The sequence below is a fragment of the Cryptomeria japonica genome, chromosome 1, assembly GCF_030272615.1.
Source record: "Cryptomeria japonica chromosome 1, Sugi_1.0, whole genome shotgun sequence".
Classification (NCBI taxonomy): Eukaryota; Viridiplantae; Streptophyta; class Pinopsida; order Cupressales; family Cupressaceae; genus Cryptomeria; species Cryptomeria japonica.
Genome location: NC_081405.1, coordinates 220754809 through 220780439, shown reverse-complemented (window position 1 = coordinate 220780439; position 25631 = coordinate 220754809). Strand labels below are relative to the sequence as shown.

At 37.0% G+C, this 25631-nt stretch overlaps 1 protein-coding gene across 2 annotated transcripts in view; it reads right to left on the bottom strand.

Moving 5' to 3' along the window:
- Positions 1-23815, bottom strand: part of LOC131042900 (nudix hydrolase 9) — a 183950-nt gene extending 160135 nt beyond the window's left edge. Inside the window, exon 1 of one of the 2 annotated variants that reach the window (XM_057976229.2) lies at positions 23624-23815. In XM_057976229.2, the coding sequence (XP_057832212.1) occupies positions 23624-23707 (84 nt within the window). In that variant the 5' untranslated portion in view covers positions 23708-23815. The remainder of the gene's footprint in view (positions 1-23623) is intronic. The other variant, XM_057976228.2, reaches the window with a different exon arrangement.
- Between the last annotated feature and the right edge of the window lie 1816 nt (positions 23816-25631).

Sequence of the window (25631 nt, the reverse complement as noted above, 5' to 3'; positions counted from 1 at the left end):
TCAGTGCTAGGTCCAAATATCCTAAGTTTGAAAGACTAAGAGATGACTGTCTACAAGAAGAATCCAGATTGAACAAGGTAGGAATAAAACAGAAGAATATAGATGAAGACTTGCAAGTCCTAAATACAAACATCAATAAGAAGTACAAAAAGAAGCAATTCAGGAAAAGAAAAGCTAAACAAGGCAAGAACACTTCTAAGAAAGACCTATCACATGTTCAATGTTATAGGTGTGACAAATTCGGACACTATGTTGCAAACTGTCCGGAGAAAGGGAAGCAAGCCACATTTGCAAAAGTGAGGAAATCTAGAAGAGAAAGTGACTCCGAGAACTATGTCCTCTACTCAGCACTTACAAGCCATGCTTCAAACAAATCTAACTCATGGGTGATCGACAATGGTTCATCCAGACACATCACCGGCTTTAGAGAAATACTAGACTCCATGATAGAGAAAGATGATGAGGAAGTAACCATCGGAGACGATTCTTCACATCCAATCAGAGGAATTGGAACCTGCACCATCAAACTGAAGACACGCATGACACTACGACTTGAAGAAGTACTATATGTTCCAGGCATCAAAAGAAATCTAATCTCCATATCAGCACTAGAAGATCAAGGATACAGAGTGACCTTCATGGAAAACAAGGTGTTGGCTTGGCCAAAGAGATCCTCCATCAAAGACGCTAAGGTCATTGGTCGAAGACAAGGCTATTTGTATGAGCTATGTACAGAGCCCAATCTAGCATTGATCCCTGAAGCAACTAATGCAAATGAAGTATGGCACAGGAGATTAGGCCATCTGAATTATAGAGCATGTCACTACGACTTGAAGAAGTACTATATGTTCCAGGCATCAAAAGAAATCTAAACTGAAGACACGCATGTCACTACGACTTGAAGAAGTACTATATGTTCCAGGCATCAAAAGAAATCTAATCTCCATATCAGAACTAGAAGATCAAGGATACAGAGTGACCTTCGTGGAAAACAAGGTGTTGGCTTGGCCAAAGAGATCCTCCATCAAAGACGCTAAGGTCATTGGTCGAAGACAAGGCTATTTGTATGAGCTATGTACAGAGCCCAATCTAGCATTGATCCATGAAGCAACTAATGCAAATGAAGTATGGCACAGGAGATTAGGCCATCTGAATTATAGAGCTTTGTCCACCATGGGAAACCTTGTCATAGGTCTACCTAAGTTGAAGCAATATCATTCAGAGGCATGCAAAGGGTGTTCCTTAGGTAAAAATACCAAAAATGCATTTCAGAATAGTACTAAGAAAACTAGCAAAGTTTTGGAGTTAATTCATTATGATGTATGTGGACCTATGTCCGTACCCTCGCTAGGGGGATTTTTGTACTATGTAATTTTTGTTGATGACTACTCTAGGAAGACGTGGATCTACTTTCTGAAATGTAAAGAATCAGAAGAGATCCTAAGTAGGTTTAAAGAGTTTAAAACATTAACAGAAAATCTCTCTGAAAACAAAATTAAAACCTTAAGAACTGACAATGGGGGAAAATATACATCAGGACTATTTAAAGACTTTTGTAAAAATTCTGGGATTAAGAGGGAGTTGACAATACCTTATAATCCACAACAAAATGGAGTAGCTGAAAGGAAAAATAGGACCATAGTAGAAGCTGCCAAAGCCATGATACTAGATCAAAATCTAAACTTGAACCTTTGGGCAGAAGCAACTAACACTGCTGTGTACATACAAAATAGATGTCCTCATTCACACCTTGAAGATAAAACTCCTGAGGAAGTCTTTACCAAGACAAAACCAGATATCAGCCATCTTAGGATATTTGGGTGTTCGGTCTATATTCATGTACCTAAAGAGAAAAGACTAAAACTAGAACCCTCTGGAAAAAGGGGAATACTTGTAGGATACAGTAAAACTTCTAAAGCCTACAGAATCTATGTACAAGGGCAGAGAAATATTGAACTCGGTAGGGATGTAATCTTCAAAGAAGATTTAGCCTTCAAAAGGGCCCAAAATACAATAGAACCTGAAATTCATAATCCTACTCCTAACCCAGAAGAAGAACCTACTCCTGAGCTTCAGAGGGTGTATCTTGAGGAACTATAAGTGAAACACAAGACCCAGCTATAGATAATCGCAAGAAAAGACCACTATGGGCCACCAAAACTATAGCAGAAGCTCAGAAGTTCGCTGCTCCTTCAGGAACCTTCAGGGAAAGCAAGAGGCCTAATAAATTCATCAACTATGTTGCACTTATGAATGATCTCTCTAAAGCTGAACCTAACAATGTTTCAGATGCACTCAAACATCAAGTATGGATAGATGCCATGACTGAAGAATATCAGTCCATTATGAAGAATGATGTTTGGGAGATTGTTCCTAGGCCAACCAAGAAGTCTGTCGTGTCTTCTAAATGGTTGTTTAAAATCAAGCATGCTGCAGATGGCAGTATTGAAAAACACAAGGCCAGATTTGTAGCTAGAGGGTTCTCACAGAAGGAAGGAATAGATTACGAAGAAACATTTGCACCTGTTGCCAGGTACACATCAGTAAGAGCTATCCTAGCCATTGCAGCAGCAAAGGGATGGAAGGTACATCAGATGGATGTTAAGACAGCATTCCTAAATGGCGAGATCGTGGAAGAAGTCTACTTAGAGCAACCTGAAGGGTTTGAAATTCATGATGCAAAGTCTTATGTGTGTAGACTCAAGAAAGCTCTTTATGGGCTCAAACAGGCTCCCAGAGTTTGGTATGAAAGAATTGACACCTATCTTTCAAAGCTGGGTTTCTCTAAGAATGATGCAGATCCTAATCTCTACCTCAAAAGAAATAAAGGTGACATGTTAATATTAATTTTATATGTTGATGACTTATTAATTACAGGAGATGATCACCTAATAGATCAATTCAAGAAAGATCTATCCACAGAATTTGATATGAAAGACTTAGGGCTTCTTCATTACTTCCTAAGATTGCAAGTATGGCAGAATTCTGATAATATTGTACTGAACCAAGGGAAGTACACCTTGGACATATTGACAAGATTTGGAATGCTAAACTGCAGACCCTTGATCTCTCCTATGGAAACCAACTTCCATAAACTTAAAGAAGCAGCAGCAGAATCAAGACCTACTGACCCCACTCAATACAGGCAGATGATTGGGTCCCTGATGTATCTAGTAAATACAAGGCTAGATATCTGCTATGCTGTTAATGCCTTAAGTCAGTTCATGTGTGAACCTAAGGAGATACACCTGGTTGCAGTAAAGCATATAATGAGATATCTACAAGGTACCCTAAAGCTTGGTCTTAAATATGAAAAGGTTGACATAGATCTACATGGATTTACAGATTCAGATTGGGCTGGCAGTGTGACTAACAAAAAGAGCACTTCAGGGTGCTGCTTCAGTTTAGGGTCAGCCATGATATCCTAGATCAGCAGAAAACAATCTTCAGTAGCTCAGAGTTCCACAGAGGCTGAATATATTGCAGCTTCAATGGCTGCCCGAGAAGCAGTATGGCTAAGGAAATTGCTCATGGGATTATTTGGAGAGCCTATGAAACCTACAGTCATTCAGTGTGATAATCAAAGCTGTATAAAACTCTCTGTAAATCCAGTATTTCATGACAGGTCCAAACATATTGAGATTCCATATCACTATGTACGAGATATGGTTGACAGGAATGTGATAAAGTTAGAATATGTGTGTACAGGAGATCAGACTACAGATATTCTGACCAAACCACTTTCCAGAGTGAAGGTTGATCACTTCAGAAAGGGTTTAAGTATGATAGAAAGGTAATCTGCTTTGTAATCTATACTTACATATATTTAAGATGTTTAAGGTGTAAACTTCTTTGTCATGTTTGGACTATCTCTTGGCTTCTTGCCACCTGTGTTCATATCTAAGAGGTGACGATCTCTCAGATACTGAACACTTGTATGTAGACATCATAAGGTGACGATCTTATGATAGTCAAACCAGTAATCATGTTGGATCACTGGTAAGTCTTGGATGTGCCATGACTATGTTGTGATACAACATTTGTACAAATGTTATTGCATTATCACAACTTGGATATGATGAGAACTTAAGCACTTCTCATATGGTTATCCTTGTATTGCGTGTTAGGCAATACTGATATCACGTGTAGGTGATATCTCAACCATTGATCATGTTGGATCTCTAGTAAGTCATGGATGTGCCATGACTATGTTGTGATAAACATTTATAAATGTTATTGCACTTATCACAACTTGGATATGATGAGAAACTAACCTTTCTCATAGACTTATCCTTAAGTATTGCGTGTTAGGCAATACTGATATCATGTGTTAGGTGATATCTTGATGAAACTTATAGATCACATGTTTTGGTGATTTCTCACATGATCAGGTGATGATTCTCTTACTTTTATCACATGTTAAAATAATACTTTATGTCACATGCTCAAGTGATGTTCTTCTATTTTGTATCATATGTCTTGATGGTACTTCTCATGTATAAATGATTTTTGCTGACTGTCATTATCTTAGTTATGAAAAGGAAATGTGATGCAGGTTGCCTTATCTATCTTCCAAAGCTAAGAGGGAGTGTTAATGCATGGTAGCTTATGCAAGATAAGATCTTCCTAACCTTCCTTGTTCTGTTATTTATCTACATGCTTCATGTCTGATTTATATTGCATATGATTATTGGGTTAATTATATCGAGCAGAGTTCCGAGACTCACGGCGAGTCACGCGAGTCGCGCGAGTCAGCGGGCCAGGTGACCTCTGTCGGGTCACGACGACCCTGACCCGGGCCCGGACGAGTCACAGGGTGTGACTCGCCTGACTCGCCGAGTCAGCGAGTCACCCTCTGACTCGCCGAGTCCGAGGGTCGTGACCCGGCCGGCGCTGCTTGCAAAAAGTGGACGCAAAATTAAAAAAAACACAACACAATTTTATTATGTTTTGTGCCATTTGCCTTTGTTATAACCCTAAAAGGGATTGCCATTTAGTTTTATGAGTGGAAGAGAAGAAAAAAGAGAGGAAGAGAGGAAAAAAGAAAACCATAGTTGTGCAACCAGCAGACAGGAAGAGGGGAAAAGCTAGCACAAATCACATTGGGGCAGCACTACAGTTGCATTGAGAGCATCAAGGAGCTCATTTCAAACACTTGTCAACAAATTTGAAAGAGGTAAGTGTTAATTTTTGTTGATTACGTTGGTTTTTTTTCTATATTTATGGATTTTTTCATTGTTTTGTTATTTTTTTTTAAACTTCAGCTTTCCAAATCTATATTGCTGCTTGCATACTTCAATGATTCAATCACAATGACAGAAATAGAACAATAGCATAGCAAACCCTAGACTTTTTTTTTTGAAAAAATTGTATACATGTATTTATAATTTTTTCTAAAAAAAACCTAGGGTTTGCTGATTTTTCTGAATTGTTAATTTCTTTCTTTGAAATTTGAAAATTTTCAAGAAAAAACACAATGCACAAATTAGTCTTTGCTGATTTTTTTTAATTAGTTTAAAATTTTAAATTTAAAACTTTGTCAAACACAATACTTAAATGGTGATTTGTAAAATTGTCTTATTGCAGCAGCCCTCACATTTTGAAAACAATTTTTTTTCCTAATGGCTCATCCTAATCCTCCACCTAGGAAACATGGTCAAAAAGATGAGGCATGGAAATACACTGAAGAATTTCCTGGTAGACAAAGAAATCAAACCAAGTGTATGTTTTGTAAGGAAATTAACCATGGGGGGATAAATAGATTAAAATATCATATTGCTGGCATACGTGGTCATGATACTAAGCCTTGTGACAAGGCAACTCCTGAAGCAATCCGTTTTTGTTACGTCTTATTAGAAAAATTTGAAATACATAAGCAAACAAAAAAAAGACAAACAGAGGAGTTATGTCATATTGGTTCCCCTCCACCCACATCCGCATCTGGCTCCGCATCCACAGCTGCATCCGTAGGTTGTGTTGGAGAGGGTTCTTCTATGCCTCCCTTTCGTCCTAGTGCTTCTGCTAGTGTCAGTACTTCTATTCCTACTCCTAGTCACACTTTTGGTCTTAAAGTGCGAAAATCTAAGATAGACAATTTTTTTGTACCACGCACTACTCCTGGCGCACAGCCCTCACTTGAGAGCATGTCTTGGAACAAGGAGGTCCATGATGCAGGAAGAAAAGCAATTTGCAAGTTTTGGTACTTCTGCAACATTCCATTTATTGCAGCCAGGTACTTTTTTATTTGATTGTTTTAAATTAAAATTTAAAATTTTATGGTTTGAATTTGAAAGTTGAAATTGAAATTGAACTTTTCTTATTTAATCTATTTCAATTTGTGACAAGTCTTCTTATTGGCAAGGCATGATTGATGCAGTAACCATTTGTGGGCCGGGGTTTAAAGCCCCCAGTGATACTGAGTTGAGTGGCCCTCTCTTGTTGGAAATGGTGGAAGATATGAAAGTTGACCTAGAAGACCACCGCCAATCTTGGAGCCAAAAGGGTTGCACCATCATGACAGATGGTTGGACTGATAGGAGGAATAGAACACTCCTAAATTTTCTTGTTTCCAGCGGAGGTGATTGATCATTTTACTTCTCTATATGCATTGTGATTGAAATTGAATAATTTACATTCTAATTTATTGATAATTAATTTGTTTTATTTTCAGGATCCACCATGTTTTTGAAGTCCATCGATGCTTCCTCACATGTCAAAAATGCGGCATACTTATGTGAGGCCATTGAGGAAGTTATAGATGAGGTGGGGGAAGAAAATGTGGTGCAAGTGGTGACGGATAATGCAGCAAGTTATGTTGCTGCAGGTAAACTTTAAAAGTTTTCTTTTAAGTTTTAAGTTTTAACTTTTAAACTTTTAAGTTTTTAACTTTTAAATATTAATGGTAAAATTTCTTGATACTTATCACATCTAATTCTTTAACTAATTTAAAATTGTTGCAGGAAAACTTTTGATGGAGAGGCACCCAAAAATCTTTTGGTCTCCATGTGCAGCCCATTGCCTTGACCTCATGCTAGAGGATATAGGTAAGCTTGGATGGGTGAAAGAATGCGTTGAAAGGGCCAAGAATATATGCAAATTTATTTACAATCATGCATTGGTCCTTAGCATTATGAGGCAATACACGGGGGAAAGGGAGTTGGCTCGTCCTGGTATAACGAGATTTGCCTCAAATTTCCTCACATTGAAATCCTTGTTAAAATCAAAGGCATCTTTGAGGCGCATGTTTGTTGGTGAGGAGTGGACTTCCTCATCCTATGCTACGACCACTGCAGGGATGGATGTAGTAGATTGCATTTTTGATGAGCTAGGTTTTTGGATCCCTTGTGCAGAGATCGTGCAGGTAATTTTATAAATTTATAATATTACATGCATATTTTTGTTTTGTTTGTATTGTGCAACTTTGCAATTTTTCTTATTTTCATGCACACTTGTGAGTTAACTATTTTTGTTTAACATTATTTGCAGGTCACTGAGCCCCTAGTAGTTCTCCTACGAGTTGTTGATGGGGAGAAGCCCGCTATGGGCTACATATATGAGGGCATGGATAGGGCCAAGGAGGCCATTAGATCCATATATGCTGGAGTTGAGGATAAGTATAGGCCCATTTGGGACATAATTGATAGAAGATGGCATAACCAACTTCATAGGCCCATCCATGCAGCAGCTTATTACCTCAATCCATCATTTCGTTTCCGTGCTGATTTCAAAGCGGATGAGGAGGTTCTTAGCGGGCTATATTCAGTAGTACAACGGATGGTCACTGATACCACAGCTACACTTCTTGAGATGGATGCATTTAATAATGCATCAGGGGCAATCTTTGCCAGCCAATTGTGTAAAGAGGGTCGGACAAAATTGCAGCCAGGTAGAAAATTCTAAAGTTTATGACATGCATTTTAATTTTTCATTTTATAATCTACCTTTAAAGTTGGAAATGAGACTAATGTTTTTTTTTTTTCCTTATCTCAGATAGATGGTGGCAAATGTTTGGGCCTTCAACCCCAAACCTTCAAAAAATTGCCATCCGCATATTGAGCCAGCCGTGCAGCGCTTCTGGATGTGAGCGCAACTGGAGCATGTTCGAGCACATCCACTCGAAGAGGCGAAATAGATTGTCTGTGGAGAGGTTGAATGATCTAGTCTTTGTTCATCACAACCTCCATCTCAGGACCAGACAGATTTTGGACGATGACTCCTCTCCGATCACTCTAGAGGAAGTCGACCCCGAGTCCGATTGGCTCACTGAGTCCACCGATCCAGTCTTCACTGATGAGGACCTTGAGTGGGTTGACCAGGCAGACAGAGAGGCTGAGGCTGCGGCTATGGCAGAGGAGGAGGATAGAGCACGATCAGGCACAGCACCTATGGCTACTCAGACTGGCACATCACGAGCAGAGACTATGGCTACTCAGTCATCCAGGACCTACCTTAGATGCCTTTGTAGGAGGCAGATAGACGAGGCTGAGCCAGAGCCTGAGCCATAGACTTGTTTTTTTTTACACTTTCCAGTTACATATATGTTTGGGAACATTTGTAGTCATGGATTTTATATTATACATTGGACAACATTTATAACTCTATATATCTATGTTTTCTAATTCCTTTAGCTACAATTTACATTTCTACGCATGTGATGGATGTATGTTTATGTATGTGATCAAATTAGCTTCTATTTGATGATGTTATAGTGTCTTTAAGCTTAATTCAATAATGGGTGTATGAAACAAGTTTTAAATAGTTAAAAATCTCTAAATTTCAAGGGTTTTCTTATTTTGCCGAGTCGTTGCCGAGTCATTGCCGAGTCCGAGCCGAGTCACGAGTCGAGTCAGCCTTGCCGAGTCAGAGCCGAGTCCGAGTCTAGGAACTATGATATCGAGCATATTTGTTATCGGGTTTAATGAATACACCGCTTCATTTGGCATTAACATTGGTTAACAAATGCACCGGTTGGATTATATTCATCGTGCACTTTGAATCATCGGTGTTTATATGAACCGATTCATTAAATTGATCAGTCATTATATTATGATATTACAATATGCTATCGGGGGTTTTTGAACCGATAATCAGCATTGTGTTAATGGTATAATTGTAAAGGCACCGATCAATGGGTGCATTGACCGGTCATGCCTAAAAGGCATGACCGGTCAATACACCAATTAACCGGTTGCCTAAATGATATATATGCCAATTGAATTCATTTGGAGAAGACATAGAAAATATTAAATGATCTCTCTCCTTCAGACCTGCAGATAAAAAAAAATCATAATTATTAGACATTGACATAATGCCTCATATCCATATATAGCATTCATAGTTCATAACTTGTTCTTTAATTAAAATTGAAATAACTTTACATGCTCGACATCCTCCTCCACACTTGAAACATATAACTCTCAACAATCTTCCATCATTCTTGTTATATCTCCCTCTCCTCCTTGTGCATCCATCTCTTCTATCATTGCATTAAGAATTATTGTTCTCTACTATTGCGGTAAGAATTTTCACCATCCCTATATTTGTGGTATCTACTACTACTTCCTTCTCCATTACAATAGGTACTACTATCATTGCAATATGTATTATCAGTCCTCCTTGCTTCCAAATATGGTTTTTTGTCCCTACATTGTGATTTCTTTCTCTAGAATCTTCCTTCTCTTCCACTTTGTTGGTTTAGTCTAGTCTCAAAACTTTTACTTAGCTTATCTTCCACCTTGATTGCAAATTGAAATGCTTTCTCTATGGTTGTCAACTTTGCCAAACTCAATTCTTCCTAAATACTTCCTTTCAATCCATTGATATATCTTACAATTTATTCTTGGTTGCTTCACTATGTTCATTCCTAATGATCATCTTGTAAAATTCTTTAGCGTATTCTTTTACTATCCTATCCTTTTGCCTCAAATTCTATGGTCTTTTTAACAATTCCAACTAATAATCAACAAGAATAACTTCTCTCTTCAACTTTACAACCATCCTATCCCACTTTGTTATCTTTTCTTTTCCACTCCTATTTCTTTCTAATTGTACTTTTTTCCACCAAATAGGAGCATGTCCTTTCAATTTAGTTTTTGCAAATCTAACTCTTTCACGATCTACAATTTCCTCATACTTAAAATATCCATTGAAATCATTTATCCAATCAATCAATTCTCTAGGCTTCAAATCACCAAAATAATTAGAAATCTCAATTATAGGTCTCTTATCAATGTTAGAGATGGCCTTCAACATTCTTACCTAATTTGTTTCTTCTTATTATAAGTTCTATAGATCTAGCTCAATAATTGGTGCATCTCCTCTTTCATTCTCATCTTCATAATTCTCATCATTATGTAGAGTTTAGAGCTCTTTTTCTATCCTCTTCTATTGCATCCAATCAAACTTTTAATCACCCCCGTCATTTCAAATATTTCCTCCATTCTTCCAACAATGTTAGCAACACCTTGAAGTTTTGAACTCTTTGCAATGGCATCCCTCCCTAAGATCTAATACAAACTACCTCAATTTGACGATTGGTATACAATCACTCCTTGCAACTGCCTTTTAATTGGCAATCTACTGCCAAGCTTCTTGTAGGCTGCCTCAATTTGGCAATGTTCTCACAAGTAAAACTTTCAAAATACTAGTTTTCTTTCTCTCTCTCCTCGGGGTTTGCAGCTTGTACTCTAATACCATTTTAATGAAATCATGGACAAAGGATCCAATTAGAGCTTGTCCAAACATGCAATGAAATGAAACAACTCATAGTTACACAGCAAAAAACTCAATGAAACAACAATGATATGATCTTTATGGATTCAATATCAAAAATGAAATATAATCTACCACACTAGGCTTCCAACATGCTAGGCCTTGGTCTTTTGATTGCAAACATGTAATAATAGAATTTGAATGACATTACAATACAATTATATCTCTCACTCTCTCTACTATTTTTCTACTTGTTTCTCTTCCTCTCGTGCTCTTGCACTCATGCTTCTCCCACTTCCAAATGATTGTAACCAATGTTTATATATCACTCGCAAGCCTCATGAATAATCTTAGTTGGCCACAAGGTGGTGCAAAGCCCAATACCTTGAAGAAGGATATATTCAAGCAACTATGTAGGTAGAATATTCTACATTGAATGTGATGATGTAAAACTTGATGTGATGAATACAAAAAGCACTCTTGGATCCAATGTAGCACGTGATGTGTTCTTGTGCTTCCAAAAACTAAAGAAAGTTGCCACAAGCCTTAACTAATGAAAAATAATTCAATCAATAATCGAATGATTAAATTTATGAATATATAACGTATATAAAGAGAATTACAAGACGGTGTTCTAAAAAGAACGAACCGTTAAACTAAAGCTTCAACGCGAAGCTAAAAGCTAAAAAGCTAAAATGCTTAAAAAAAGCTAAAAGCTAAAAATTAAAAAGCTAACTACACGTTCTAATAAAAGAAGCAATAGTTGAACTTAAAACACTAAACGAACTAAAAAGCTAACCAAGTTGACAACTAAGATGACCATTAAAGAATAGATATAATTTTTCTGAAAAAAATTAATAAAACCAGAATAATTTTTTTCAAGACAAAAAATTATAAAAGCTACAATAATTTTTAAGGCAAAAAAATATTAAAAACCCAGAAATAATTTTTGTAAGGAAAAAAATTATAAAAAACCCTAGGTCACAAAAATCTCGCCGTCGTCACTACAATACAAATCACGGCAACTGAAAAATCCAGAACACGCGTAGAAAAAAAAACACAATTTAAAAAGTTTGTGCACGAATATAGATCGTGTGGCAAAGATTACATCAAGTTGGACAACTTCTGGTACTCTTGGTCATTAACATTTTGCATATCCAGAGAGGGTCTTCGTAGCAGCAGAGCGTTCTTTGCATTGCATTTGTGATCAAAAGACCTACAATGTCTTTTGTACGATATTGAGTACGATGACCATTAGGAAGGGTATTAAAATAATATTATGTCTATTCATTAATGGTCATCTTAGTTGTCAACTTAGTTATCTTTTTAGTTTGTTTAGTGTTTCAAGTTCAACTATTGCTTCTTTTATTAGAATGCATAGCTTTTTTTACACTAAACGAACTAAAAAGCTAACTAAGATGACCATTAAAGAATAGATATAATATTATTTTAATAGCTAAGTGTCACGAACAATGTAACTCTATTAGTCACCAAGCCCAATAAGGTTCAAAAACCAAGTTACACCTTTGCAATGATTGGAATCTTTTGAAAAGTGAATATGATGTTGAAGGATCATGGTAGAACATATATTCACTATTTTTATGTCAAGTCCAAGTCAATGAACTATGCTGGAGCTTGAAGTAACACAAAAGGTAAAGGCGCCCCTTTTGTATGAGGAGAAAAAAATAGAAAAGAAGATTATAGTTGAGGCAATGCCAATTGTGATGAATTCACCAAGGTCAACAATAGATTTAGTTGGGTCTTGCTTTGGTCCGTGAATATAGGGTTCTTTTATTGTAGATAGTTATAGCTAGTTGTCACAATCACAACCATGGGTTTCATTTATTTCTCATAACACTCCTAGTGTGCAAGCTTCGCACTAAGACAAAGTATGGAGTCAAGAGTAGCATGATGAGGCAAAGTTGGCACACAACTTCTCCTCAAATCATTCATTAACGTGTTCACTATAGCAAGAAAAGAGTTTAAGGCACTAGGCCCTTATGATTTGAGTAGGCCATTGTTGGAAGATATTGTGAAACACAACAAGGTCTTAGTTGATGAACAACAGAGGTTTTGGTAAAAATAAAAGCTAAATCATGTCATCTAATGGGTGAACAAATGGCAAGATTTGTGCACTAATTAACTTCCTTGTGGCTTCAAGTGGGCAGATAACATTCCTACAATCAATTGATGCCCCTAGTGAAGTCAAACATGCCCTAACATAATCCAAAATGTTGAATGAGTGATGATGGTAGTTAATATGGAGAATGATCTATGTATGGAACTTCTTGAGATGCATGTTGTTTATTGGATATGATAGTGGTTCCCCTTCTAAAGTGTCCCAATCAAATAAATGATATATTTGTTTAATTATCAATTAAATTAATATTTAATTAATTCATCTTAACTATGTTCTTCTGTTACTTTGATTTAACTCACTTAACCATATTGTGACAATTAATTAAATAAATATAGCATATTTGTTTAATTAACCCCCCTCTCACATTTAAACAAATTAACATTTATTTAAATCCCTTTATCCTCGCAATCACATGCATTTAAATTAAATAATTAGCATACCCTCACCAAACGATACAATGAAAATGGAGATTAGTGGAAAATCAAGACGAATTCATTTATATAACATGCCCAACAATAAGCAAACAAACTCAAACCATTTCAAAACATATCAAGAAAGATTAGCAAATAAACCAATGAGAAAACTAAACAACTAAACGAACATAATACTTCCCCATGTGCTTTCAATGCCTTTCGCCCTTCCTTGTCCACCTCCTCTTCAAGATCCTACTGCTATGAATGTTGCTCTCAGCTTGACCACTCACACAAGATGGCAAATGAAGATTGGGAGTTGGTTAATGATAGTGGAGTCTTGAAAGAAGATGTAAAATGAAGTATTGGATGTCCAATAGTAATTCCAACTAGTGGAAGAGCTATGATATCAATCCTTCCTACAAAAGCATTCAAATTCTAAAATACAATGCATATGGATAACTCTAGTTTGTGTGTCCTCAACAATGAAGGAAAGGGTTCTATTTATAGGAAAAATGAGTCAATGGAGGGTTGAGATTGATTTGGCTTAAGAAGGGCTAGGATTGCTTGAGGATTCCATGATCCTCAATCCATGTATTTGTCATGTCCCTATGCTAATTGTACATAATATGTTTGCATATATGTATTTAAATTTCTGATATTCATTTAATACTTATGTCGCTACTCAGAAAACAGTTCAAACCTTATTGTGTTAGATTAATTAGTGAATATTAATTAATATGAAATCATAAGTATTGCGTTGATCATTAACAATTATTGTTGAATTTAAATTAATATACTTAACATACCTATAATTATTAATGTAAATATTGCATAGGATGTGTAATAAATATAAAATTAAATAAATGCACTGGGTATGCGTCTGAAGAGAGACACGACCAAAACAAATACAAACAAAAGGGCAGCGAACAATAAAGTAATCACGTCTCTTCTAAAAAGAGACGTGACCCTCAGTTTGACCCGCCACATACTATAAGACAAACACGTCAAAGGGGGATAGGGGATCATCGGAGGAATATATGGAAAGGAAATCGACTACAGCCAGGAGACCGACTGCCAGGTATGCCATCATACTCAGATTCTAAAGGATATGAAATTATTGGTACGTTAAAATCGTAGCCCTACAAGTACGTCTGTAGAATGATATTTCTGTCGATGTTTAAACCAATTTCCAAACTGTATAAAATATACTCCATCACGGTGAACTTTAAGCGATTCTAACAGATCTTATAATTCTGATTAAAAGACTGAAAATAAGCATCTTTTACAACTTGCACCAGTATAATAAATAAGGTAATGATAAAGTCTGAACAAAGAACACAATAACATCATGTGTAATAACTTATCATTATATGACTGCTGTTTGAGAGGAGGGGGATCTGTAGTGGGGTCGATTGCCCACCTAAATAGCCCACCTACTATGTGAAGATGAACCAGTAGGCCAGGAGGGCAAGTGACCGCTCCTGGGTTTGGGTCTGGCATGATGAACCACCATTACCATCCATCGTCCTTTGGAAAGATGCAGGTCATTTATAAGATAAAGTATAAATCTGTTTGGGAGAATAATTAGGAGACTGAATCTATGTGATTACCCCACTCAATTCTCAATGCGTTAAAGTGAATTGAGTATGAACAATAAACTGATGTTTACTAATTCTGGAATGGCAATTGTTCAATATTATTTTTGTTTCTTGTATTTGTAATCGATGTATTTTGTGGATACTTTCGTACGACTTCCGCTGTGTTAATTAATACAAATATAGCCTTTTATGATGAATAATTAAATTCAGTTGTTCCGTAAACCTAATTCCCAATTGTATGTCCTAGTTTCTGACCTGTCTCCTTATAATTTCTGCCAGGCAAACTTATCAGTAATAGTAATCTAAGAAGGGGACATCACAAGTGGTATCAGAGCTTACTTTCCTACCATCCTGTAGGAATTATTAAATGCATAGACGGGGTAATAAGATGGGTGATCAATTAAGTAGTGAGTTCCGAACATTCATGGAGCAGAGTCAGAAAACCAATCAATTGATCTTACAAACACTCCAAAACCTAAGCAACAATAATAATAACAACGCAAGATTTACTCAAAATAATGGAAGGGACACCAACTCCCATCATTCTGAAAATAATCAAAGTAATAACAGTGCTAACCCCAGGCCCACCAAACCCAATTTTTTACCCAGTATTGAACCGGGGGAAGAAGAAGCTAATTCACCCTTGGTTGATGTGGATGAGGTACTAAGAGCCTATTCAAATTTAGATCCTGAACTCAAAGCAAATGTATCCTTCAGGGATTATCATGAAGCTAAGCTAAAATCGATTCCCCAAGTAAAAAGAAAAAGATTCAGTGACAAGGACCTTAGGGAGAGAATAAGCAAAATTACCATTCCCAACTTTGATGGCTCGGGAAAAATTTCAGCCAGGTCATGGGTTCAAAAACTCGACACTTACCTGTCCCTCAGCCCAATGACGGAAGAGAATGCAATCAAATTTGCAGTCCTAAATCTTGCAGGGGCCGCCCATGATTGGTGGCGCCATGGTCTCATAACCTTAGGCCACCAAAATATCACCTCCTATGAAGAGTTTACTCAGAAAATCATCAAAAGGTTTGATCAAAAGCACCCACAGTCCTATTTTAAAGAACTGGCTCACCTAAAACATGAGGGGACGGTGGAAGAGTATGCCACAGAGTATCAAAAATTAGCAGTGATGGTACCTGAAGTTTCACAAGAGAGACTTACTTACCTCTTTGTGGATGGACTAAAAGACTCAATCCGTAGTGTGGTGAGTGCCATGGAGCCCGACAACTTAGAAGAAGCTATTTTAAAGGCAAGGAAATTTGACACCCCCTCATCAAAGGAGAAATCAAAAACCTTTCCATCAAATACTCAACCAAAATATCCGCATAAGGGGGACAAATATAAGAAAGAGTACCACCATACAAATCCGTGCCAGTATTGTAAAGCACCCTGGGAGAGGGGTCACGTGTGTAATGAATATCAAAAACAACAGGAGGAGCTTAAAAGGAAACGATTATGTTTCAAATGTAAGGAACCATGGGAAAGAAAACATCAATGCAAAAACATGCAACTACATTGTTTGGAAAGAGAATTGAACGAGGAAGTAGAAGAAAGCCCAACTAAAAAGGCAAGATATGATAGTGTTGAACGGGTCACCCTTGCTACCATCTCTCGGGATTCTGAGCATAAACCCCTTAGACTGAAAGGCACGCTTAAGGGACAAAGTGTAATTGCTTTGGTTGATAGTGGGGCATCCCACAATTTTATCAGCAAGGAGCTAACAAACAAAAGAAAACTAAAAACTCAAGGATTTGAGGGATTCAATGTGGCATTAGCAAATGGGTCCATAGCCCCTTGCAACACCCATATTCCACAATTAGAGATCAAAGTGGGGGACCATACAATCAAAGGAAATTTCTATGTGGTAACACTTGATAATGATGTCATTTTAGGTACGCCATGGATTCATTCTCTAGGCAGATTTGCTATGGATCTTCCGAATATGGAAGTTTGTTTTAAGCACAAGGGTAAGGAGGTTACACTCAAGGGAATACCTAACGGAGCAGCTAAGTTGGTTAATTGTAAGAAAATGAGTAAAATTCTCAAGCATGGTCAAGGAGAATGGATTGCTAGATGTATGGTCTTGGACCATTCAGTTCCCAATGATAAGACCATCCACATTGACATTCAACCCATCCTAAGGAAACACAAAAGAGTGTTTGAAGATATTCCACCAGGCCTACCTCCCAGCCGAGGGTTTGAGCATACGATTGAGTTGGTGGAAGGGACAAAACCGGTTATTACTACCCCCTATAGACACCCCCATAAATTCAAGGAGGAAATTGAGAAGACCATCAAAGAATTGATGGAGATGGGACACATTCGGCCCAGCTCGAGTCCATTCGCGTCATCGGTGGTCCTAGTGAAAAAGAAGGATGGAACAATGAGAATGTGTGTTGACTACCGAGCACTAAACAAAAAGACTGTAAAAAATAGATACCCAATCCCAAGAATCGATGAACTATTGGATGAACTTCATGGGGCCAAATATTTCTCAAAAATTGACCTGAGGTCAAGGTATCATCAAATCAGAATGAGGAAAGAAGATGTTCCCAAAACAGCTTTCAGATGTCATTATGGCCATTTTGAATTTCTAGTTTTACCGTTTGGCCTTACCAATGCACCGGCCACATTCCAATCATGTATGAACCATATTTTCCGCAAACACCTCCGAACTTGTTTACTTGTATCCTTTGATGACCTCCTAATCTACAGCAAAACATGGGAGGAACACCTCCAACACAATGATGACATACTGAGTGTCCTCAAATCAGAATCTTTGTTTTCTAAGGCTTCTAAGTGTGAATTTGGCTTGGAAGAGATTCTTTACCTTGGACACAAAATCAACTCTCAGGGAGTCAGTGTGGATGTAGAGAAAATCAAAGCCATAAGAGAATGGCCAAAACCAAAGACCTTGACCCAGTTAAGGGGCTTTGTAGGATTGTGCAGTTATTACAGGCGGTTTGTCCAGGGGTTTTCAAAAATAGCAGCCCCCTTCACAGATTTTACTAAGAAGGGAGCTTTCATGTGGAATGATATAGCACAACAAGCCTTCGAAAAACTAAAGGAGGCAATGAGTTCATGTCCAGTCCTTGCCATTCCCGATTTTACACGACCCTTTGAACTAAAATGTGATGCTTCAGGTGATGGAATACGGGCCGTACTCATGCAAGACAAGCACCCTATAGCCTTTGAAAGTCGTAAGCTGACAGAGGGAGAAAAACATTACTCCATCTACGATAAGGAAATGTTGGCTATTATCCATGCATTTGCAAAATTCAGACAATACTTAGTGGGTGGCAAATTTAATGTAAAGACAGATCACAATAGTCTTAGATTTTTTATGAATCAGAAGGACCTTAATGAACGCCAACATAAGTGGGTAAGCAAGATTCAGGCATATGATTTTGATATAGAATATGTGAAAGGAACAAATAATGTGGTAGCGGATGCCTTGTCCCAATGGTCTTATGTAAACACTCTCACTTGTATTGAGGGAGATTGGAAGACTCAAATCACATCAGAATATAACAAGGATCCTTTAGCCACTAAAATAATGGAAGGGAATTTACCAAATGAGGATTACAAGGTAGTGGAGGAATTGATTCTATATAAGGAGAGGATTTTTCTTATACCTAGCTCCAAATTCAAGAATACCATTCTGAAGGAATATCATGATAACCCCATGGCTGGACATCAGGGGTACTATAAAACTTACAAACAAATAAGAGAGAAGTTTTCATGGAAAGGACTCAAAAAAGATGTTCTTAAATATGTTCAGGAATGTATGACTTGTTAGAAAAATAAAATTGAACAGACACATCCGGCAGGACTATTACAACCTCTACCCATTCCTGATCAAAAATGGGAAAGTATTTCTATGGATTTTATCACAGGCCTACCTAAGGTGCAGGGCAAAGATTGTATCTATGTTGTAGTGGATCGCCTCACTAAATATGCTCACTTCTTTGCGATTTCCACTGAGTACAAAGCATACCAGGTGGCGGACGTTTTCTTCAATGAAGTGTTTCGGTTACATGGACTACCAAAGAACATTGTCAATGACAAGGACAGTCGTTTCCTTAGCCAGTTTTGGCAGGAATTGTTCAGATTAGCAGGCACAAACCTTACTCCCAGCACCAGCTATCACCCACAGACTGATGGGCAAACAGAAATAGTAAATAAGTGGTTGGAAGGATATTTGAGAAATTATGTTAGGAACCAGTAGAATGCTTGGATTAAGTGGCTACACTTGGGAGAGTATTGCTACGATACAACTCACCACATGTCTATTGGTATGAGTCCCTTTAAGGCTCTCTACGGGTATGATGCCATGACTTTTGGAGGAGTAGCCATACAAGAAAGCAAAGTGCCAGGTGCTAAAGATTTTATGCAACGAAATATTGATATTCTGAATTCTCTCAAAGATAACTTACATCACGCGCAGAATCAGCAAAAGATGTATGCTGACCGGCATAGAGAGGAAAGAACCTTTGTGGAAGGAGACTGGGTCTTTTTAAGGCTTCAGCCTTATAGACAGTCATCATTGAAGTCTAATGGTGCGGAAAAGCTAAAACCCCGATTTTATGGATCTTACAAGGTATTGCGGAAAATAGGGGAAGTGGCCTATGACATAGAGCTTCCAGAGAACAGTCAGATCCATAACACCTTTCATGTATCTCGCCTCAAAAAGGTCTTGGGGCAGCATATTGTTCCTTGCTCAGAATTGCCACCTCTAGATGATGAGGGTAAACTGATCCTGGAACCAGAGACCATACTAAATATGAGAGAAAAGAGACTGAGGAATAAAACTATTCCGGAATTCCTAGTGAAATGGAAAGGATTGCCTGAAGAAGATGCTACTTGGGAAGGAGAGGAAATATTTAATCATCCCCAACTCAAATTGCTTGAGGGCAAGCAAATAAGGGAGGGGAGGACTGTCATGTCCCTATGCTAATTGTACATAATATGTTTGCATATATGTATTTAAATTTCTGATATTCATTTAATACTTATGTCGCTACTCAGAAAACAGTTCAAACCTTATTGTGTTAGATTAATTAGTGAATATTAATTAATATGAAATCATAAGTATTGCGTTGATCATTAACAATTACTGTTGAATTTAAATTAATATACTTAACATACCTATAATTATTAATGTAAATATTGCATAGGATGTGTAATAAATATAATATTAAATAAATGCACTGGGTATGTGTCTGAAGAGAGACACGACCAAAACAAATACAAACAAAAGGGCAGCGAACAATAAAGTAATCACGTCTCTTCTAAAAAGAGACGTGACCCTCAGTTTGACCCGCCACATACTATAAGACAAACACATCAAAGGGGGATAGGGGATCATCGGAGGAATATATGGAAAGGAAATCAACTACAGCCAGGAGACCGACTGCCAGGTATGCCATCATACTCAGATTCTAAAGGATATGAAATTATTGGTACGTTAAAATCGTAGCCCTACAAATACGTCTGTAGAATGATATTTCTGTCAATGTTTAAACCAATTTCCAAACTGTATAAAATATACTCCATCACGGTGAACTTTAAGCGATTCTAACAGATCTTATAATTCTGATTAAAAGACTGAAAATAAGCATCTTTTACAACTTGCACCAGTATAATAAATAAGGTAATGATAAAGTCTGAACAAAGAACACAATAACATCATATGTAATAACTTATCATTATATGGCTGCTCTTTGAGAGGAGGGGGATCTGTAGTGGGGTCGATTGCCCACCTAAATAGCCCACCTACTGTGTGAAGATGAACCAGTAGGCCAGGAGGGCAAGTGACCGCTCCTGGGTTTGGGTCTGGCATGATGAACCACCATTACCATCCATCGTCCTTTGGAAAGATGCAGGTCATTTATAAGATAAAGTATAAATCTGTTTGGGAGAATAATTAGGAGACTGAATCTATGTGATTACCCCACTCAATTCTCAATGCGTTAAAGTGAATTGAGTATGAACAATAAACTGATGTTTACTAATTCTGGCATGGCAATTGTTCAATATTATTTCTGTTTCTTGTATTTGTAATCGATGTATTTTGTGGATACTTTCGTACGACTTCCGCTGTGTTAATTAATACAAATATAGCCTTTTATGATGAATAATTAAATTCAGTTGTTCCGTAAACCTAATTCCCAATTGTATGTCCTAGTTTCTGACCTGTCTCCTTATAATTTCTGCCAGGCAAACTTATCAGTAATAGTAATCTCAGAAGGGGACATCACAGTATTCTTCCTCAAGCAGTCACATGTTGACAAGTGGGAAGACATGAGAGGGAATGGACAAAGCCTTAAAGGCTTGAGAAGACTTGAGGGAAGCCATTAATGATTGAGTTGATGGGTTTAGGCTTAACCCAAGGTTGAACGAATGTGCAAGAGTTAAAGATGGGTCAGATTGGTCAAAGCCTTTAAGGCTTGAGGGGACCTAAGGGTTACCATAGATGGTTGGGTTCATGGCTAAGCCTTTAACCAAGGGTTGGGAGAATGTGCAAGGATTAAAGTGGGGTTTAGGATGGTCAAAGCCCATGTGGGCTTGCTTGTGGAAGGGAAAAGGCCTTAAAGGCTTTGTAAGAGCCTTAAATGTTTGAGAAGTGACTCTTATTTAATCCCTTGGTTTAGGAATGTGTAAACATTTAGAGAGTAAATAGGCTAATGATAAGGGGTTTAGAAACGATTAATGGGAGGGTTAGTGTGCAACTTGCATTTTCTAGAAAAAGCAAGTGGGGAGAGGATTTAAATAAATATTTATTTATTTAAATGTGAGAGAGGGGGATAAAGGGATTTAAATAAATATTTATTTATTTAATTGTGAGAGAGAGGATAAAGGGATTTAAATGTGAGAGAGGGGATTTTAAGATAAGATGAAGTAATTAAACAAATTTGCTTTATTTATTTAATTTATAGTCAGAACATGGTTTAATGAATTAAATTAAATAAATTGAATAATTTATTTAATTAATAGAAGAACATAGCTATGATGAATTAATTAAATATTAATTTAATTATCAACTGAACAATAGTTAAATATTAAAATAAATACCAAATATCTATTTAATTAAGTGGACAGAAATGAGTGTCAACAATATCTAAGTTGTGATAGACAATACAACACCATATGAGGCAGCTAGGAAGCTACTTTGGGGCAAGGCACCCTACTATTTGTTGGAGCCCTTGTATCACCCACCGCATTTATATTCTCCTTGAAGATATTGGGATACTTGAATCGGTCAAAACTATGGTGGAGAATGTGATAAACATTATAAAATACAACTACAACCACTCTTGGATGCTTGATCTAATAAGAGAGCACACCAAGGGTAAGTAAGGAGCTTGTGCAGTCAAAAGTCACATAATTTGCCACCAGTTTTTGTTACAATGTAGAATATTACAACTTCACAAACATCTTTTTGTATGCTCTAAATGAGATGAATCTCCTTACTCAAGGAAAACCAAAGGGGAGAAGGTCATGAAAACCATTGTCGTTGATTTGTTTGGCAGTGCCCAACACATGATGATATCATCAAGGTAATTTTAAATAAATAAACTAATTAGTTTTCTCATTTTAATGATATTCCATGATAATTTTTTCTAATTTTCAATCATATTTTTTATTGTTGTACTCATCCAGATTATTTTTTTATTAATTAATATGTTTTATACTCTCTTGTTTTAGGTGTATGCACCTTTAATTAGGGTCCTACAATTGGTGAGTGGGAAGGAAAACCCATGGATTATCTATATGAAGCCATTGACAAGTTCAAGGATGCCATCTAGCATTTAGATGGGTCAAACAGAAATATGAACCCATTTAACACATTATTAATTGCAGGCCAACAAATTCATGGTGTTACTGCTTGAATTCAAAGTTTTTCTTCGTTAGTTCATTCAAGCAAATGAACAAAAGCATAGAGTATATGGTGCTTGGCAAAGGCCTTCTAGTAACCATTTTGAAAGAGTTGCAGGTTTATATAATCATAGAGTGGAGGTTGTTAGTCATCAGACCTATGCATTTGAAAGAAAACAACTCTGACAAAGGCCTTCAAGTAACCATTTTGAAAGAGTTGCAGGTTTATAAAGTCATGGAAGGAAGGTTATTTTTCATCAGATCTATGCATTTGAAAGAAAACAACTCTGCCATGTGATAAGAAACAAATATGTTGACTAAGTCTTAAGGTTATAAGTAGAAAAAATTAATTTTATTTTCTTCAAGTTTACAAAGCTACTTATGAAATTATAGATCTTGTCGTTGCATATTTGTGGTGGGAAGACTATGATGCAAAAACACGTTATCTTCAAACCCTTGGTATCTCCATTTTGTCCCAACATTGTAGTGCTTTTGGGTGCAAGCGCAATCAGAGCACATTTGAGGTTACTCATACGAAGAAGCACAGCTGGATGACTAAAAAGGCACCTGAATGACCTTGTTTTTTGCATATATGTGAAGGCATCCGAAAAAGGATTATTGATCACCGCAGACGATTTGTACAGTATACAGATTTTGAAAAAAAAACACAAAATAAAATCGTCTAAACATAAATCTATGTTACTGTGTATTATAAGATAATGTAATATGATTGGGGTTTCAAAGATGGCCGGAAATAAGCAACATTTTTTATAAGCATGAAAAATATGGGAATTGGCCTGAGAGATCTGAAACATAAATTTAAATGTGGTACGGTTACTCAATTGTATGGTAGTGTACACTCAGAAAGAATTACTTACCTGCGAGCGAGATAAGCCAGTAGGGCAAGCCAACAGCAGCCTGTATGAATGGGAATGACTTCCATCACCCTTGGAGGAAGCCATTGGTATTCACTGTTTCCAAATGTTCGATTGGAATATTTATACGAAATTATATATCAGAATAATAAAAACACTTTTTGCCAAAAATAATTAATGAAGATAGGAAAGCGATCTCAAAACTCCAACACAAACAAAGGAATGAATGAATGAATGAATTTTAACGACCTTTATGATCTTCACTTGTGAATCTTGATTAAGAGGTTTGTTGTTTTGTGAAGTCTTGACTCTTCAAAAAGCTCGTTCAAACTATCCACTTTTAATTCATTCTCAAACTGGTTGCGAATGTCTTCATACGTTGTACACTCCATAATGAAATGTTGTTTTGTTTCTACAGTTCTCTTGTTGCAAAACAGGCATGCTCTTTCCTCCCACTCTTCTTTAGGCACCTTCCATCTACCAGTTTCACATCTCAAATGGTGAGATCCAGTCCTTAATTGTGCAATTAGAATTTTAGCCTTACCGTTGGTCGTAGATCTCAAATATTATTTTTCCTCATGCGCCCAAGTAGGATTGAATTCTTTAATATAGTACCTTTTTTTCTTGCCTAGCTAGTTTATCCACATGGCATTCCTAAATTTCTCTAGAACCCACTTTTTTATTTCCTCTTTGTTGTTGGGGCAGTCGTGCAAATTTATGTCTCATTTGTTCATCCACTTGTTATTTTGTTTCTTCCAAGTCTTTTTCCTGCGACTTAAGTTTTCATCAACAATCAAGATGGGCCAACGGTGCTTATCCATACTTTCCACCTTTTTAAAGTAGCATAACAACCGAATGACCGTTGAAGCCTCAATTGGGTACATACCATCTTCAACCGAAAGGATCTTATATGGTATTGTCGATTTAACTTTGAGGTTGCTAGTGATTAGATGCTTTTGCATTCTCTCTATTTGTCTCCATTTGAGGTTTGACATGTTATTCCTCCAAACTTCACACCCATAAAGGATAACCGGAACCACTAGCAAACCGAAAAGTGTTTTCTTAGTCTTCCAATTCCATAACTCCGCTTTCCTACATCTGTTTTGAAGAAGGTATAGAGCTCTCCAACCCCCTTGTATCCTTTTTGATCTACATGTTTCCCAGTTGAGCTTATTGTGGAAGTCAATTCCTAAGTACTTATATTCAACCACTACCTCCAATGGGCTGCCCTTGAATATAAAGTCTACCCGTTTCTGCATCTTCTTCAAAGAAAAGATCATGACCTTAGTCTTGCTGGTATTCACTTGCATCCCAACTTCTTGACAAAATAACTCAAGACCCTTCAAGTGCTCTTTCAAACCTTGTGCAGATTTTGCAATAAGAATAAGATCATCAGCATATAAAAGCAATATCACCACATAGCCTGCCAACTGGATACCTTCTCCATTTGTATTGTTTAACCACTCTTCAAGTTTATCAATATATAAGCCAAACAAAGTGGGAGATAAAGGACACCCTTGTTTGACCTCGATGTCGTTGCCGAAACATTCAGACATTTCATCTTTAGTTCTGATTTTAGCTCTAACCTGCTCATATAGTTTGTGAACAACAGCCCTAAGTTCCTTTGGAACCCCAAGTTCTTCTATTCTACACCAAAGCTTGTCCCTAAGTATAGTATCAAAGGCTTTTTTGAAATCCACGAAACAACAAAAGGCTTCTTCATCTTGAATGTCCCACACTTTTTCAATGAAATGTCTTAGCGTAATGCAATGATCAATGGTGGAGTGTTTTGAGTGAAAACCAGCTTGTCCTCTAGCCCTTTTTCCCTCTTTTTCTACCCATTTACTGATCCTACGTTTTATCATACTCCCAAAAAGTTTTCCAAAGAGGGGGTTAACCATAATAGTACGGTAATTGGAAGGATTATTGACATCCCCACTTTTGTGGAGAGGAATAACCACACTAGTTGTCCATTCAACTGGGAAGTTGTTTCGGATAACTCCATTAAAAA